General features: G+C 42.0%; 1 protein-coding gene across 2 annotated transcripts in view; it reads left to right on the top strand.

The window, feature by feature from the left end:
• The window catches only part of LOC114146139 (cAMP-specific 3',5'-cyclic phosphodiesterase 4B-like), a 67,786-nt gene extending 50,970 nt beyond the window's left edge, over positions 1 to 16,816 (top strand). Inside the window, exons 9-18 of one of the 2 annotated variants that reach the window (XM_028019955.1) lie at positions 1,921 to 2,033; positions 9,890 to 9,983; positions 11,730 to 11,926; positions 12,018 to 12,116; positions 12,914 to 13,078; positions 13,367 to 13,466; positions 13,609 to 13,763; positions 14,040 to 14,162; positions 14,253 to 14,435; positions 14,664 to 16,816. In XM_028019955.1, the coding sequence (XP_027875756.1) occupies positions 1,921 to 2,033; positions 9,890 to 9,983; positions 11,730 to 11,926; positions 12,018 to 12,116; positions 12,914 to 13,078; positions 13,367 to 13,466; positions 13,609 to 13,763; positions 14,040 to 14,162; positions 14,253 to 14,435; positions 14,664 to 15,005 (1,571 nt within the window). In that variant the 3' untranslated portion in view covers positions 15,006 to 16,816. The remainder of the gene's footprint in view (positions 1 to 1,920; positions 2,034 to 9,889; positions 9,984 to 11,729; positions 11,927 to 12,017; positions 12,117 to 12,913; positions 13,079 to 13,366; positions 13,467 to 13,608; positions 13,764 to 14,039; positions 14,163 to 14,252; positions 14,436 to 14,663) is intronic. The other variant, XM_028019954.1, reaches the window with a different exon arrangement.
• The last annotated feature ends 708 nt before the right edge of the window (positions 16,817 to 17,524 follow it).

The raw sequence follows: 17,524 nt of genomic DNA, 5'->3' as shown, positions 1-17,524 counted from the left end.
TGGCCTTCCAAAAAGTGGGTTGAAAAGAATAAGCAGTTACCTAGATTACTGAAAAATTGGTTCTCTTTGTTTCCATCTATGCCTGTGATGGGATGGCTGGTACCCCTCCTCAGCATAGACACACAGAGAACAAATAACCATGCACATACTCAATGACACACAAGGACAATTTGAAAGTCAAATCCTTAAATCTACTTTGATTCTGTTCAAACAGAAAAAACACAAGATTTGGCTTGAAAAAGGAGCTTTGAACAGAAAGTGTCGAGTTTTACTCCGTTTCTGAGAGTTTTGACTCACAGATTATGTGGTTCCTCTGAATAATTTGGACTGCGACGCTTGCCATCCACTTGTACTCTATTTTATAAGCAAATGTTCTTTTGTTATAACTGTGGCATAATTTGTACAAAAGAAAAGAAAACTGCAGAAATTTCACTTTCTTTATTGTTTCGAAGTATTATTCTCATCATCTTGTTCTGATCACAGTTCAAAGTGGGCGGCTTCCTCAGCTGTGCAATATGTCTGAAGTTTTTTTTTTTCTTTTTTTACTATTCTTTGTTAAAAAGTGGTGGTAAAAAATCTGTACGCCATCACTGTTCTTTGAAAGGCTTTGATCTGCTATATTGACGTGAATTGGAGAGTAGCACGCTGGCTGTCTTGTTGTGTTAAGCATATGGACTAAATTCCTTCCATGTGTGAAGCCCTATGAAGTAGAGATCAGTCTTTTCCATCAGAAAAGGGAAGGTAGGGAGATCCAGATGCATTCAACGGTCCCTCCCTGCAGAAATTTTTCCTTTGTATTTTCGTCTTTTCTTTGTTTCTTCATACTTGCACACGTCTTATTTCTTTTAAACCCGTCTTTTTCCTTGTAAGTACCCACGCTCCTGGCAGATGTGAGTCATCGCTGGAAACGGCAGAGCTATTAAACCGAACAACATTGATCCAGCGTTTTTTTTGTGTTTTTTTTTTTCCTGATCCACTCCATGTTTTGCAGAAGTTCGCGGCCAAAGAGGAAGTGCTTTGGTTTCTTTGGCAGAAGCAAGGCTCTAGCCTGGCTTCCCCCAGTCAGTGTGGGGAGTGAAAATTTGCCTCTCATGTTGCTTGTGCAAACAAGTGTTGCTGTTTGATATAAATTTTTTCCTTCCTTCCAGAGAGTTTGAGAGGAAAGAGGGCGTTTGTGAGGCTCACGGTGGCGTGAGCTGCAGCCGAGACAGTTCAGCAGAGGCACGACCTCATGTTTCAGAAAGGAAGTCATCGGGAGAGGAAGAAACGGGGTCTTTCTCTTTGAAGCAGTGACAAAGTGCTTTTACGCTTCTTACCCACAGAACTTTCACAAACACAATACAAAGGACAACATCATGCAAGTGAAAATAAAGTGAAAGTTTTTCTTTTATCCAAACGTCTCCTTAGGAGGGGAAAGATATAGAGTCACTGTCCTTCGTGGTTCAATGGTGGGGTCTCAAGCACGTTGGCTGTAGGAGGCAGTAGGTCTTCCTTACTTTCACGCCACTTGTTCCGATGAGTAGCAATGAAAAGGGGAGAAGTTATTGAGAGTGGCTGAGGAGAAGGGGTGGGGGAACCAGACAGAGTGGGAGGGGGGGTTTGTAGAGTTCACCAGTGCGAGGGGAAGAAGGGGTACATGGAGAATGAGGCTGCACATGAATAACTCTCCCCTCAGTTTGTCTGGAAAATCCAACTTCCCTGAACTCTCTGAGGCGGCATAGAGCTCTACGGAGATGAAGGAGCTCTGTGTGCACCCATCCCCCTCTTCCTCGGCATCTTCCGGACATTCCACGGGCCAGTCCCCCGTGCAAACTGCAGGCCATCCCGCTACCCTCGGACCGCCACGCGCCCCGTCGGCAGGCTCGAGCGCGGCCATGGATCCGCTTGGACCTGACTACGTGTCCGTGTGTCTCTTGGCAGACGAGTCCTACCAGAAGCTGGCCATGGAGACGATGGAGGAGCTGGACTGGTGTCTGGACCAGCTGGAGACGATACAGACGTACCGGTCTGTCAGCGACATGGCCTCCAACAAGGTAGGATGCTTTCTGTCTACATCAGAACTGTCCAACTTTTGGTTTCGGGAGTTGTGTTGGAAATGCGGGTTTCATTTCAAAGATGAACGAAGAGAGGGAGCTTTGGTCTCTCTTTGTGTTCAAGCTTACAAATAATACGATTGCGGTCTCAGTTTGTCCTTCTACAGTTTAAATCCTTGGTGCCTTAACACTAAAATATTAGAGAACAACCAAACTCTGAGACTGACACCATCATGACAGGACCGTTTTAATTCCGCTCCTCCACACTTCTGTAAAACTGCTTTATCTGCTGTGTGGTTGTTCATATGCTCAGCATATGCAAAATGTTTGTTGCCACATTGACGCACTTGCAAATCACTTTAGGGATCTCGGATACAAAAAAAAGGAGAAGCATGAATAGAGTGTTTTACATATTATACAACAAGGTGCCTGTTATCTCTGAAGATGTGTAAGTCCTGCTCCCTGGAAATGGTCGCATTTCATTTGCAGACATGCATTTCAGCTGACTGCAAAGGTACATGATCGTAGCTGAATAGAGGCAGCGTTCAATCCAGTGCGACGTGCACATGGGCTCTTTTGTCTTTATCTGACTGAGATGTTTAAGCAAATTAGGTAAAGAGAAAATTTTATAAGAAAGACCAAATTTAAGTTAAAGCATTTGAGGTCACCTGCAGTCACACGCACAGGCATTAACTGCAGCAAACATTTCACCCTCATTATGTGAACATTTGCTAGAAACGTTGCTAAGCTAATGTTTCAATAACATATAAATATAAAGTTCACACACTCTTTGTCGTACTCAGTTGAGGGGAACTCTGAAGTCTGTAAGCCAGCGTAAACATATTGCTAAATTTAAACAACTCACACAGTAGCAAGGTTTTGTATGTAAAGCTCCACAATATGCAGAATTACAATCATCAGTTTCAAGATGTGCAATTGCAAATGATTGCATCTTGGAAAGACTTTAACAGCCTCATGTCTACACCCAGTCACAACATAAAGCTAAATGACTGAGATGCTAAAGTTCAAGAATAGAAACTATTGGAAAAGAAGTGAAAAATTGAGAAAAATCTGTCGTTTGCCATCAATAACATTGTTATTATGTTAAACAATACTGTTGTGGGGTTTTTTGTGCAGTCTGAGCCAGATAAGCCCTGATTTAATTTTTTGTTTTCATTGTAGTTGAGCATCTTCAGACCCAGCCCATGAAAATCCCAGCTTTAAATAATCGTGGTCATGCTTCTGTCTTTTGTTTATTTTTGCTTGGCCTAAACTCTGTCTCCTTACTCACCATAGGTTTAGGTACTAAAAATCTATCCATTTAGTCTCTGACTTAGGTTTGGTGAAGTTATCTCAATGCTTGCAGCTACTTTTTGCTATTACCGTTTTATTTTTTAACATGCTTTTCCTCATGTTGCGCCCCTCGCTGGGCGGCACGCCACACACGTTGAAGAGCCCTACTGTAGCACTTATAGGGCATGGCCAATTTGCAATGCACATCTTGCTTGCTTGCCAATAGTACACTATGATGGGACATTTTCAAAATTTTGGAACTTTTTCTGACTCTGTTGCTGATAATTTACCCATTAACAGTCTAACAGCATTCCCCCTTATGGCAGCTCAGTTGAGGTTAACCTTGAAGCTAATATAGGCTTCATGGTAAGTCCTTGCTTACTGATGACACTAAGAAACTCTTAATGAATAGGTTTAACCCTACTTTTTTTTTTTTAATTGCTGACTACAGAAGTTTCGTAATATGAAGTAATGGGCTTTCAACTATTTTGTGGCTCAATAGGCGTGGGAAGTAGAAATGTACCAAAATGTGTGAAAAACACAATTGCATCCCATGCAAAATGCTTTAACTCTTCAGTTAGAGTTCATGTCATTGTCCTCGGGCAAAACACTGATTCCTACTTTGACTTATGGGTTCTTTGTGTCACCAGAGACACAGCTTAGAAGACATTGCTGGCAATATTCAAGAATTAGCTTCCTGGAGCAACAAAACATGAAACATTCTTGTACCTTTTGTTTACTGGCATGTTACGTTACCAAATTAAGATTTTCAGTCAATGTTTGAGTTGCCCATTGTGTCTCATTAAGGCTAACAGTATCACCAATATTACTGAGAGAACATACAGTGCGCATTCCAGGAAAGTTGTTTGAAAGCCATAATTGTAAACCATTTAATTAAACAATGCTATTAGAGAACATCTTGTGAGGTTGATATCTTTTTCTTAGAAACATCAGTGTCTACAACATAAAATCACTCCCTCGTTGAATGATTAAAATACTCAGAATTCATTCCCATAATTTGTGACACATGAGTAAATCCGGTCTAATAAAAGTTTTGCAATAATAAAAATGTTTATGTCAGACATATGATTTTATTAAGCTGAAACTAAACAAACATGCTGATGTTCAAGTTGAACTCATTGCTTCAAGTTTTGCTTTGATACACGAGGGTGCATCATTTGTACAAAGTTAAGCTAAATGACTACATTTATTACTTAACCTCCCCACTGGAAGTACAGACAGTATGGCGGCGTGAAATTATGAACACTCAGCCGGGGGTATTGTCCATTTCATCGTCCATTTGGTCAAAGGGGAGCTTAGAATTGGGAGGGATGTTGTCAGACCGTATGATGGGTGACTGTGACCGTGACACCTCCTTCCTGTCTTTTTTTATTTCCTCTGCCCTCCCCCTGGACCCTCTACCGCCTCCTCTGCTTTGCTTCCGGTTTTCCAGACTACAATAACTGCGCTTGCACACAGGTCTGGTCTTTAAAGCCTACTACGTCATTAGAGCTGGCAAAACAATGACCAGAAGGTCGTTGAAGCCTGCTGCAACGCCGCTTCCTGGTCAGGCACAGTGGCATTGTTGACCAATGCTGATTTTTGAAAGTGCAAAGGTCAACAGTTTATCGTGTTACTCTTCAGTTTCATCACTGTCCCAGATTTGTTGAGCGACTATGAAAGGATGTAAGAGTTTATTAGGTTGCCATCCAGTTTTATTTCTATAACCCATGATGCTATGCATTCATTATTTTTGCTTACGTATAGAAACAGTCCAAAAAAAAATGGGGGAATGTCAATTATTACACCTTAAATTAAACAGGATAAAACAATCATAAAAATTCATTACTCTTTTAAAGATTTTAAAGGAGGAGTTCTGGAAAACGAAAATGTTGGGTTTTTTTGTTTTGTTTTGTTTTCTTATTCATCAAACATCACACATGAATTGCGCTGCTACATGACAATTTCTCTTTGTCTTTGAAGATAGATGGCCTCATTGCCACTACCTGGGTCAAACTTTAGAAATGGTTTACAGGGGCACTAGCCCAAGACCCAATTTTTGGGGCGGCTCCACCAGATAAAAAAAAATAATAATTTTATAAATTTATGTTTGCAGACATGGTGCTTTATATACTAAACATAGACCTATATCAGATGAGTTGTGTTAATATTTTGGCATTTTTATAAGTATAAGCAATATTCCAAGTATTTGAAAATTATGAAGTTATAGTAATTTCTTTTGGGAACAACATGGTGTTTCTGGCCAATTCATACCATATTAATATATTCATACCAATTTAAGTATTCAGCCACTTGTACTGTAATTTGCATTAGTAAAGTAATATTTCTTTAGTAGATTGGGATTGGGCACCAACTAACCCAGGGGCCCACATCCATGTAAGTCTGGCCCTGGCTGTCACCCTAATCTGTAGAAAAATGTCATGAAAAATTAAGATTATTTTAAAACTAAATTTCCCAAAGATGTGGATAATTTTGGGGTTAACTGCAGTTTTATATTAATTAGAAGTGCATACTAGACGTAACACTTCACTGTGACTTTTGCTGTTTAACTAGAGTATCTACCCTAACCCAGTCAGTCCTACAGAAACACCAGGAATTAGATGGATTCATTTCACTCAAAGCATACCTCCCAGTTCCTCTGTTGCAACTATTATAGCAGCACGGTGGGCATCCGTCAGGAGTGCTGACAAAGAGCCCGTTTCTTTCCTGACCCGCAGGATGCATTTGAACCCATAATCAAAGCCGGGGGTGTCTCCGTTTCCAGCGTCCAAGGGCGCAGGTGTGTCCGGGGGGGTTTATGGGGACCACACACCCTGCTAACCGCCTGCCTGGTCAGGGTGACCTAAGAAGGGGGAGAGGGCGAGTCGTTTCCCTGACCCTCACTATCATTAGCCTCGCCGCACTCCCGTGGCCGATGCCTGGCGACGGCCTTGGACAAACACCACCATCTGAGTTCAGTTAGAGGAGTTTCTGCGCCCTGCGGGTTAGCGTGCGAGCGAGACCCCGGGCAAAAGACGAGCGAGTCGGAAACTTTAACTCGCGTGTGGCCACTCCAGCTTTGAAGCACCGCCGTCCTCCGAAGGGGGAAAAAATGACACAGTTATTGAAACAGATGCAGCAGTGGGTCTGCAGACGTAATGGACATTAAATTACAGTTCTGGTTCGCTGTTAGAGTGGTGAGGGGATCGGATGAGCTAACTCTAGTCATTATATTAAAAAAAAAAGTTCTTGCCTTTAAATCTTTATGGAAACTAAATGGCTGTAAACAAAACCGTGTTTCTGACTGTAACTTTTCTCAAGTAATTCTCGTTAAGGCCTTCTAGGAAATGTCTTTTTTTTTTTTTACTGTTGCTAAACTGTGAAAGCATGGGTGTTCACTGGGTGTTGACACCGTAAACATCTGCACACGCGAGGGACAGAGGCGACGTTGGCTCACTTTGGTCTTTGTCAGATTGCGCAGCTGCATTTTTGCAACATGTTCCCATGCTATTTCTACGAGTTCCAGTACTTCCTGCTCGTAACAGTTCAAACTCTTCCCAAAGGAATACATTTTCCTCATTTGAAAATTTCCACCACTTCTCTGCCTTTTTTTTTTTTTGTGGCTGAACTCGTTCTTAGGGACTTTTGTGTTGCGTGCTCAGGTATGTCAGTAGGCCGTCCGCCCGCCCGCTCGCCTGAGGCCACGCGAGGAAGCAGGATGTAAATGACTTGAGTGAATTACCTCTGGTAAGTAAAAAGGAAGTAGGTGGGGGCACATGCTCGGGCCTGCATGAGGAGGGGAGGAGCGACAGGGGCCTCCTCGTAGGCTGCGTTACCCAGTCAGTCAGGGCATTTTATCACTATGTTTCCTGCCTGACGCCACATCAGGAAAGAGAGAATAAGAGGCAGAAGCAGGCAGGCACCGGACTGAACACTTGTCACTTTTTTTAGGGCCTTTTGTGAACTTTTCCTTCGTGTCGGTTTTGGGTTTTTTTAAGTGACAATGGGACTATGTTGTTCTGAAAAGCAGAAGAGAAACTTTGAGATGTTCACAAGTTGGAAAAAGGTGAGTTTATTTTTTTGTGGTTGGAGTTTTAAAAAACGTCTGCTGTGTTTTAAAGACTAAGTAGAGCATGAATGAGTTGTTTTGAACTTGGATAGAAACTTTTCTTTAAAACTTTGTTTCAGTCTTGATCGTGAGAATTTGGGTCAGACAGTCAGAGCTGATTCCGTGGAGCAGCTGATTGACATGCACATATTCAGAGGAAACGTTTCAAATCTTTTTACTAGTCTAACTATTCCATCTGTTCTAATAATGCTTTTGTTTCAGCAAAATTGATCTTACTTTTTTCTTTTTTTGATGCATTTTTTTCATTTGTATGAGAACTCCCTGCTGATGTAAAACCTTGCACACATTAATGCAACTCGTCAGGCAATCTGACATGTCATCAGTGTGCCCTGCGTGTTCCAGCTGAACTACACGACCCTGAATTATCGACATTTGCCTCAAAGTTGCACAATTCCTTTACTTAGAAGAGTTGGTGACAGTTTCCCCATTTTCGTGAAGTAAAAGCCACCACATTCAGAGTACAGTTTTTTTTTTTTTTTTTTTTCATTTGATCGTCAGGGACTTACTGATTTTCACAAACAACCTGTGTGTGTGTGTGTGAGTGAGTGTTTTTTGGCTTCTTGGTGGAGTTGCTCAAGTTTCTCTGTGTCGAAGATGTTCGCCTCGGAGACCAGATCTACTGGTTTGAGTATAAAGAGACCCTAATGTGAGATTATTTCCCTCCTTTAAACTTCGTCAAGGCAGCTTTCACTTTTCGGGAAGTTAACAGTAGAGATGCACCGATGGGATTTTCCTGCCAGATACCGATTTTCCTACTTTCCTTTGTGGTCCGATCGGCCAATCACAATCATGACTGATTAGATTGTTTTTGTTTTTTTTTTACAAAGAGCTATAATTAATAACAAAGGAGAAAATTCACAGCAAATATTTGACTGAAGACCTATTTGATAGTAGTTAAAAAATTACACACTTCCTAACCTTAACCAGATTCTTTTAAAATCAATAATCATGAGGCACATTAGTTTTGATACATTTAATGAACAAGGAAAAAACTAAAATTTTCCCGTCATTCTGGGAACATTTGCCAACTCCAGGATATAGCTGCTTGATTGGTGCGTCTCCAGTGGCCATTATTATTATTCTCTGGGACTTTTGATGTGATCATGTTTCCTGTTAGGCAGCAGGAACTGAAAGTGACCATTTAGCAGCTTTTACATTTCCCATTTGTATTCATGTCAGGCTCAGCTTGCTGCAGAGCGTTCACATGCGCCTCGCCGTCTACGGCTCTGATATGATGCGGTTTATATTCAGAGAGGGGACCACCGTGGGAATGATAAAGCGGGAACATGTGACGCTGCTGTTGCTATGACACTCGGGCATCTGTGTGGCTGGCGAGCTGAACACTCCTGAATCTCATCTCGATTCGATCCTCTTTATAGGAACGAAACGTAAAAAGAAAATGTGGTTAAATAATCAGATTTATTAGAAAAAATTAATCAAATGAACAAAAAAAAAAAGCAGTCTGCTGCTTGGAAAGCCTTGCATTGCGCAGTGTGCGCTGCGTCTGTTTTGCGTTACTGAGCAGGGGGGAGTGGGACGAAAAAGACAGAGAGAGAGAGAGAGAGAAGATGTAAGGGGATTTTCTCCCAGCTCTTGTTTTCTGCAGCGCTTCACACTGCTGTGCGTTAAGTCGAGGGTGGGAGGCAAAGACGGAGAGAGACACCACACTCCTCACTCCGTCTGCCGCAAGGGACTCTGCAGATTGAGCATCCCACCCTCCCCCCATCGCCTCTGCTGCCTTTTTGCCATCCTCCCGTCGCGAAGCCTCACTCTATCCGCCGCTTGTCACTGGATAACGCTCAGAAGACGCCTGGAATAGGAACATCGATCAGGTCTCCTGGGGGATTCTGTCACTGTCTCCCTTGAAGACAATGGATGCGTCTGGGAGGAGGTACATCCGGAGGGCTGGGATGTAGAGGCTCTGCTGCCGCAGCACCCCTCCTCCGGAGACGGCGCGTTGTTTTGTTTTTTTTGTTTGGGTCTTTTTTCTTTCTCCCTGTGGTTTGGGTGGCTTCTGGAGCGCCAGGCTTGCAGGGCTGAGCTCTGCCTTGGGGGTCCACTCAGAGAGGAGCATTCGCTGCTTCTGCTGGGGAGCGCCAGGGGCTCTGGACAGCTCAGCACCATGCCTGAGGCCAACTACCTGTTCTCCGTGTCCTGGGGATACATTAAGGTGTGTTCCGCCAGAGAGTCGGATTCGAAAAGCAAGCCGGATTCGGTTTGAATGCGTCCGCCAGATCCCTTCCCACTGATTCAGACGACTGCGGCACGAACAAATGCGCATAAATACCAGTTGACTGCATGGCTACTATATTTTTGCACTTTGCGGATTTGACATCAAATACTAACAAAGACTCGCATAACGGCACATAAAAGCAGGAGAAATTGACATTAAGAGCCGTTTCTTATCTTCTTCTTCTTGTCTTTTCACTTCTAGTTCAAGAGGATGCTGAACCGGGAACTGAACCACCTGTCAGAGATGAGCCGTTCGGGCAACCAAGTGTCGGAGTACATCTCCAACACCTTCTTAGGTAAGCACTGCAGCATCACAGAACGACTGCAGCGATCATCAGAGCGTTGTGAGGCAGCGGCAGTCAGGAATAACAGAGTCAGCGACAGCTAGAGGTCATAAGGTGACTTAAGGTGATCCCTAAGATTCGTTAAACCAGTCGAATCCAGTCTGAAGAAGACCTCTGGCTGAGACCAGGGAGAGTTAGAAGAGACGATGCATTATTCAACAGAACAGCACTGGTTATAGTCTTTAAAAGCAGAACAGTGTTTCATGACTCACAACTAGCCTCCTATAGAACTCCCTCTAGCCTCTATTAGCTTGCAGCCTGCAGACACTCTATAACTCTTTGAAAACATGTTTAAAGTTGGCAATAATAGGAAGGGAAAAACAAAGAAGCATAAGCTTTCCTAACAGCTTGAGAAAACTGTTAGGAAAAAATTGTAGATGTTTTCCAGTCTATACATTGTCACCTTCCTAAAATAACAACCTAAGTCTTTTTTTGCCAAAAGATGATTTACAAAAAATATATATATTTATGTATTACTTTTGGCAAAAAATTATTTGGGTCATTATTTCAGGAATAAATCAGAACCAGATGCAACGTCACTCCGTGTGAAAGAGTAGGCCTGTCACAATATCAAATTCTGTTGGGTGATAAATTGTCCTAGAAGTTATCGTGATAAGCGATAATATTGTTGTTTTGAGACCATTTTCAAATCAACAATATAGTTGCCATAGTCATGCAAGAACACTCTCTCAATGTCCAAGAGACTTTCATTTCTAACATTTAACACTAGAATTGGAAGACATTTTAAATATCCAAAATAAATAAACAACAAATAAAGTGGATAGTGAAGTCCTTATGAACAAAATTGCCCCTCAAAATGTTTATCTGTTTTAATTGATTTATTGTTTATTGCAACAGGCCCATGTAAGAGTAGAAGTCTTGCTCTCTCTCGCTCTTCTGCAGCCTCTTATGGGAATATAGCAACATCTTTGCACATCTCAACACTGATATAATGAAAGTAGCTAACTTTGAGTTTTCTTCCTGCAGCAACAGCTTCCACACCAGAGCGCTGCTGTTATTGCATTTACTGTCAGGAAACAAAAAGTCAGTTTCAGAGCAGATTCTAGTCACCAGCAACACTTTCGCTGCATTTCAACCAACAAATAACAAAAAGGAAACGGCGTAGCTCTGCTTGTCTTTGAAGGGTTTTTCTTTCTGCAGTGCATCTGACAGGCGTCGGGTTCAAACACATCATTCTCCTGGGTTTTGTGGAGGATGTAGCTGAGACTCTTTTTTTTTCTTCTTCTCCGCTGCGGTGCATATGATCATCAAAATCATTTCACTGTGTGCGGCATGTGAGCGCTGCCAGCCAGCAGACAGACAGACAGACTGAATCACGCACCCTGACTTTGCCCGCATATTAACATGTCTCTCTGTCTGAGCATCTCAGCTGAGGATGAGCCGTTTTTGTTTCCACTTTTCCCTGAACTGTTGTCGCCTCCAGGTTTCGTTTCACAGAACGCGCCGCCAGAATATTACGTGGCAAAACATCTCATTAGCAAATCTCGACTGCTTTCGTTTAATCGCAGCGCTGTCGTCGCATTCGGAGTTTTTGATTTTAATTTAGTTTTTCCTGCAGTCAGTGGGAGTTTTAGTGGAGACAAAACAACTGTTTATGCAGCAACCTCTCTGCCCTTTTTAAATCATTTATTTAACCATCTCTTCTTCTTCTCCTCCTCTTTCCTGTGTCTCCCACAGATAAGCAGAACGAGTTGGAGCTTCCGTGTCCGCTCCAAAAGGTGAGGGAGAGGAAGAGGAAGCAGAGCCAGCAGCAGCAGGTTGGGATGATGACACAGATCAGCGGGGTCAAGAAGGTCAACCACACGTCGAGCACATTGGGAAATGTCAGCAACCGCTTCGGGGTCAAGACAGACCAGGAAGAGCTGCTCTCAAAAGTAAGCGAAATACAGGTGTTTTTAGCTCAAATTAGGCCAAGGTAAATCAAAACGAAAGGCTAACGATGTGAACTTGTGTGTTATTTAACAGGACCTGGAGGACGTTAACAAATGGGGGCTGAATATCTTCAAAGTGGCGGAGCATTCTCACAACCGACCGCTCACCTGCGTCATGTATAAAATCTTTCAGGTTAGTTCCTGTCTTCAACTTTCCTCATTATGTTTTTTTTTTGTCTGTATATAAAATCAACAAAATTCTAGCCAGGCTTGTAGAGATTATGAATTTTGCTGGGCAACAAATGGTCCCAGTAATTATTGCAATAAAGAATAATATTGTTGTTTTGAGACCCTTTTCAAGCAATATGTCAATAAATTTGCCCTCTCAAAAACCAATGGAATTTAATTTTGTAAGGAACACCCAACACTAGAACTGGGAGATATTTTAAATATTCAGACCAAAAACAATAGAGGAAAACCCCACAAAAAATACAAACAGAAAAACAGAAGTAAAAAAAAACAACACACAGCCGAAACCATAAATGAGATGGATTGTGAAGTCTCTGTAAACAAAATTGTCCTTCAAAACATAATATGCAAATATAAACTATTGAACTCCTTTTAATTTATCACGTCAGTGATTGATTAAACATTTATTTTTATTCTAAATATTTACTGTAAGTTGCAGTACTCCTAGCGATGCGTTGACATTTGTCATAAATCATTGGTCACGTATGTTGTCGTTCTTGTTAATTATAAATATTTTAATCCCTTCCATCAACAGATGAAAATTAGCCTCTGTGGCTAAATCTGGCATACTTTCTTAACATATTCAAGTTGATTAATATGTATCCTATCCTTTCATAAAATAAAATAAACTCGCAACAAATGATTTGCTTACTTGAACATGCTTTATCCAAGCTTTATTTGACACCAAAACATCTCCGCTTCATCATTTTCCTTTTTGTCCTCATCTTCGCCCACACTCAGGAGCGAGACCTGATGCGCACCTTCAAAATTCCCACGGACACCTTCGTGACCTTCATGCTGACCCTGGAGGACCACTACCATTCGGACGTGACGTACCACAACAGCCTGCACGCCGCCGACGTGGCCCAGTCCACGCACATCCTGCTGTCCACGCCTGCCCTGGACGTAAGTGGCCCAGAACTGACAGAATCCCAACTCTTTCCGTAGAGCTACGCGGTTAGCTAATGACTCCGTCACCAACGCCCCTTTCTAGAGCCATTTTGTCTCAAATGAGGCGACTTGCATTGCGTCATTGCTCAGCGCATGCCAGAGACGATGACACATGATGAAAGGATTGGTCTCCAATTGTTGTCTGTTACCTCGGCTTGTTTGGCCAGTTCATTACCAGCTGAAGCTTATTTCTTTTTCTTTTTTGTTGTTTATTTATTTTATTTGTTTTTTTTCCTCTTTCAGGCGGTCTTCACAGATCTGGAGATCTTGGCAGCCATCTTTGGCGCAGCCATTCACGACGTGGACCACCCAGGAGTGTCTAACCAGTTCCTCATCAACACTAGTGAGTCTCTGTGATTGATTTTTTTATTATTATTATTATTATTTCTTTTGGCTCACTCGTAAGATTTGCCAGAACGGTCTGAGGAGTCCAAAGGCAACATTGTGAACCTGGAGCGGTATTTAATTTCTTCCTCCATTGGCAGACTCTGAGCTGGCTCTGATGTACAACGATGAGTCAGTGCTGGAGAATCACCACCTGGCTGTGGGCTTCAAGCTGCTGCAGGAAGACAACTGCGACATCTTCCAGAACCTGAGCAAGAAGCAGAGGCAGATGCTCCGGAGGATGGTCATAGACATGGTGAGGAACAAATCAGCTCATCGCATGATAAATGAAAACGAGAGCGGGTATTTTTATTTCGACATCAGTCGTCGAAGAGATGCTCCCCCTTTAATATCGTGGAAAAGCCGCCATTTGGAGAAACGCCGCAAATATTTGATGCTAAATACAAAGTAGTTAGCTTGCACTACCTGCTGCTGTTGCCCATTTTCCATGGCTAAGCTGAATGATTATTTTATTGATTATTTTGTGACAATAAAGCTGAAATACCTCATATTCTCCCTTTTTGTCCTCCAGGTTCTGGCCACGGACATGTCCAAACACATGAACCTCTTAGCGAATTTAAAAACCATGGTGGAAACCAAGAAGGTGACCAGCTCTGGCGTCCTGCTGCTGGACAATTACACCGACAGGATGCAGGTGAGGGACGGCTCTTTGCCAGCATCCGTCTGTTAGAAACGCCACGAGGGGGAAAGCCGGACGCTCAGATCTGCCTTTCTGTGTCTGCAGGTGCTGTGTAACATGGTCCACTGCGCTGACCTGAGCAACCCCACCAAGCCTCTGGATCTGTACCGGCAGTGGACCGACAGGATCATGGACGAGTTCTTTCACCAGGGCGATCGGGAGAGGGAGAAGGGGATGGAGATCAGCCCGATGTGTGACAAGCACACAGCTTCAGTAGAGAGGACTCAGGTAGAGACCACACACTGAACTGTAGCCAAAGATTCATGGACCTCCATTTTTAAAATTTATCGAGGCAAATGATCTGCCTCGAGGCTTTGTCAAATTCTTCTAATTTATTCTATTACTTGATAAATCAACAGAATAATCAATAATTCGCTTACATCAGCCCTACTCCATACCGTACTAACATTCCTGGCCTGTTTCCTCTTTTGCTAACGTCTGCCTGATCTGTTCCAGGTTAGTTTCATAGACTTCATCGTCCACCCTCTGTGGGAGACGTGGGCCGACCTGGTCCACCCGGACGCCCAGGACATCCTGGACACGCTGGAGGACAACAGAAACTGGTACCAGAGCATGATCCCCCAGAGCCCCTCGCCTCCCTTCTACACCAGCGACGGAGAGGGAGGCCAACACGGCGAAGACTGTTCCCCAGCGAGTAAATTCCCCTTCGACCTGACCACGGATGACGGCACGCCGGCGGACGCGGCCGTCAGAAGCGACTGTGCGAGTAGAGGCGGTTCCTCTGACCTGGACGGGACAGAAATGACGACGTGCGACGTCTCGTCCGCAGAAACCTAGCCGGAACCCGTGGCGGTCCCAGAACGGGACGGTTTTTTATGCTGAATTTTTGTTTTTAATTGCAGTGGAGGCATCCTGCAATGAGGCTTTTTGGAGCTATTTGGCAACCAAGGCCTGTCTGAATGTTGGGCAAACCCCCTGCAAACAAGGCTCAGAAACCCTGTTGCGGTATGTTTTTGCTTGCCTGGCAAGGGAGAACTGCCGAGGCGCGGCTGGAATCGGAGTCCTAACAGACCGAAAGTGGGATTAGACGGTATGAATCTACGAACTGTGGAAAAAAGGACTTCCAAACTTGCACTTCAGGACATTTTTATCTTCGTGTAGAATATTTGTAATATCTCAAGACTAAATAACACAACCAAAAACTACTGGTCAGCAGGTTACTTGTAACCACGTAGTTTGTTTTTTTTAAACACTTGTCTAAAAAAAAAAAAAAGAAGGAGGAAAAAAAGTGCCTTTTTTTGTTTTCTTGTACAACCATGTCATTTTGTAAGAGTTTTTATAATTTATTTAACATGTTCATGTAGCTGTAAAATGTGTCCAGTTTTCTACAAGAGGACGTTGTTGTCTCGTAGTCTTCCAAACGTTCTGGCAATATTCTCAAGAAGAAGAAATCTGTTGACTTCCCAGCACAATTTGCACTTTGTGGCACACTGTAGAGCAAAGAGAGCGTGGAATGCTGTTTTAGAAAGACAGCGGACATGTGAAGCCAAATAATTTCATGAAAACAACCCAAATATATTTTGTTTATTATTGGGGGTTTTTGGGGGGGGGGGTTTACATCAAATTCATCAAAAAGACTATTACACAAGTTCTGGGTGGAAAAACGTGAACGTATCCAAAGATCATCTGGAAAATAACAAAAGCACTTTGATGATTTCAGTGTTGCTGAATCACAACCTTAAAAACTTCCTCTGCTATTCTGGAGCAACGTAATCAAATCCACAATTTACAATCCCTTATTTAAAATGTTTGAAACTTATTTCTAATAGCATTTCCCCATGAATTGTGAGTCATTTTAGAGCTTTGAATGATTGTGCACAGATTTTTATTTATTTTTTTTTTTTAAACACGTCCTTTTTTTTTTTGTACAACTCGTGTCGGGTTTTGTTTTTTTTTTGGATTGTTTTTTATTTTTCACCTCAGCACCTTGAAAATTGCCAACAGCCCTGCAGCTGGTTGCAGATCTGTTCCAACACTTCCTGAAAGGTACCATGATGTCTGGTGAGGGGAGATGAGTTCGTAGTCATAACATGACATTCTTCTTCTGTGAATGTGTGCACACTTGAGCGTGCAAATACGTGGTCACAGAACCACACAATACCGTCGCATGCAGCTGTACAGTGCCGACAGTAACGGCGTATTTATTACCTTTTTTTTTCTCCCCTTGTACAATGATAATATTGGTTGCTAATATTTACTGTATATTTGCTATTATTTATATGCTCTACCACACGTCAAATTACAGTTTGTGGTTTGTCTGTATTCAGTGAGACATTTTGCTATGAGACCGCCTCTTCATGTCATGGAAGTACGTTTTCTTTGAGGGTCCAGCCAGAAAAGTTTGTGTGTTCCGGCAAAGGCTGGATGTTTACTGCAGCCGATTGTGTACGGTGACGGGTCATTGTACAACTGTAGGAATATTTGCTGAAATATTTAGCATTGTTTCAAATGTATTTTTTTCAGTGTTTTCCTCACAGTATATTGGTTAAAAAAAAAAAAAAAAGGAAAAAAAAAACAACAACAACGGTATATGTTGTGCTCAACAAATGTTTTCTATGTGATTATTAAAATGAGCATGTGAAACAGAATCATCTTGTCCGGATGTCATTGAGTCATAATCTTTTTCTTTTTCTATCTTAGAACCCTTTACTAAAGTTTCAAACAATCTTGTTAACATAATTGCCATTTACTCGCACTTCTGTTGATAAATATCCATAGAAGTGTCCAAAGAATTGTGTGTCTTTGATTAGATACTTAATTGACATTTAAAACTTTTCTTTTAACTAAAATGTTGTTTTGGAGGTAGGGATGGATTTTTCTTGTATTGTTTATCATTCATCATGAAATGTTTCTTATCACAATAAAAAAAATGTATTTATATTCTATAAATGCCAATAAATGGCGTTTAAAAAAAAGTATATTTAATTTTTACCATTTTCTCCACTGTTTCACAAAAAGCATCAATACGTATCAGTAAATTCAGAAATATGTTTACATACATTAACTGTGTGATAAATCCCACTTTGAGTAACTGCCGTCCTGTCAAAGCTTATAAATGGGAATGTTTTTCAAGAATATTTGTGTTTCTGGGTTTATGAATGCAGTCCCATTCATAACACCGCCTAAAAAAAAGACATAATAAATCGTTTATTTTCATCGTTATCACAATACTTCCACAAAATACTGCGATAAAATTCTGAGTCCATATTCCCCGCTCCTATTCGGAGATACGATTTTTCTCTGACATAAATGATTTGTTTATTAAAATTGTACAGAAATCTGAACTAGATGTTTTG

Source organism: Xiphophorus couchianus, chromosome 6 (genome assembly GCF_001444195.1).
Source record: "Xiphophorus couchianus chromosome 6, X_couchianus-1.0, whole genome shotgun sequence".
Classification (NCBI taxonomy): Eukaryota; Metazoa; Chordata; class Actinopteri; order Cyprinodontiformes; family Poeciliidae; genus Xiphophorus; species Xiphophorus couchianus.
Note: the sequence above shows the minus strand (reverse complement) of the source record. Positions and strands in the feature narration are given on the sequence as shown.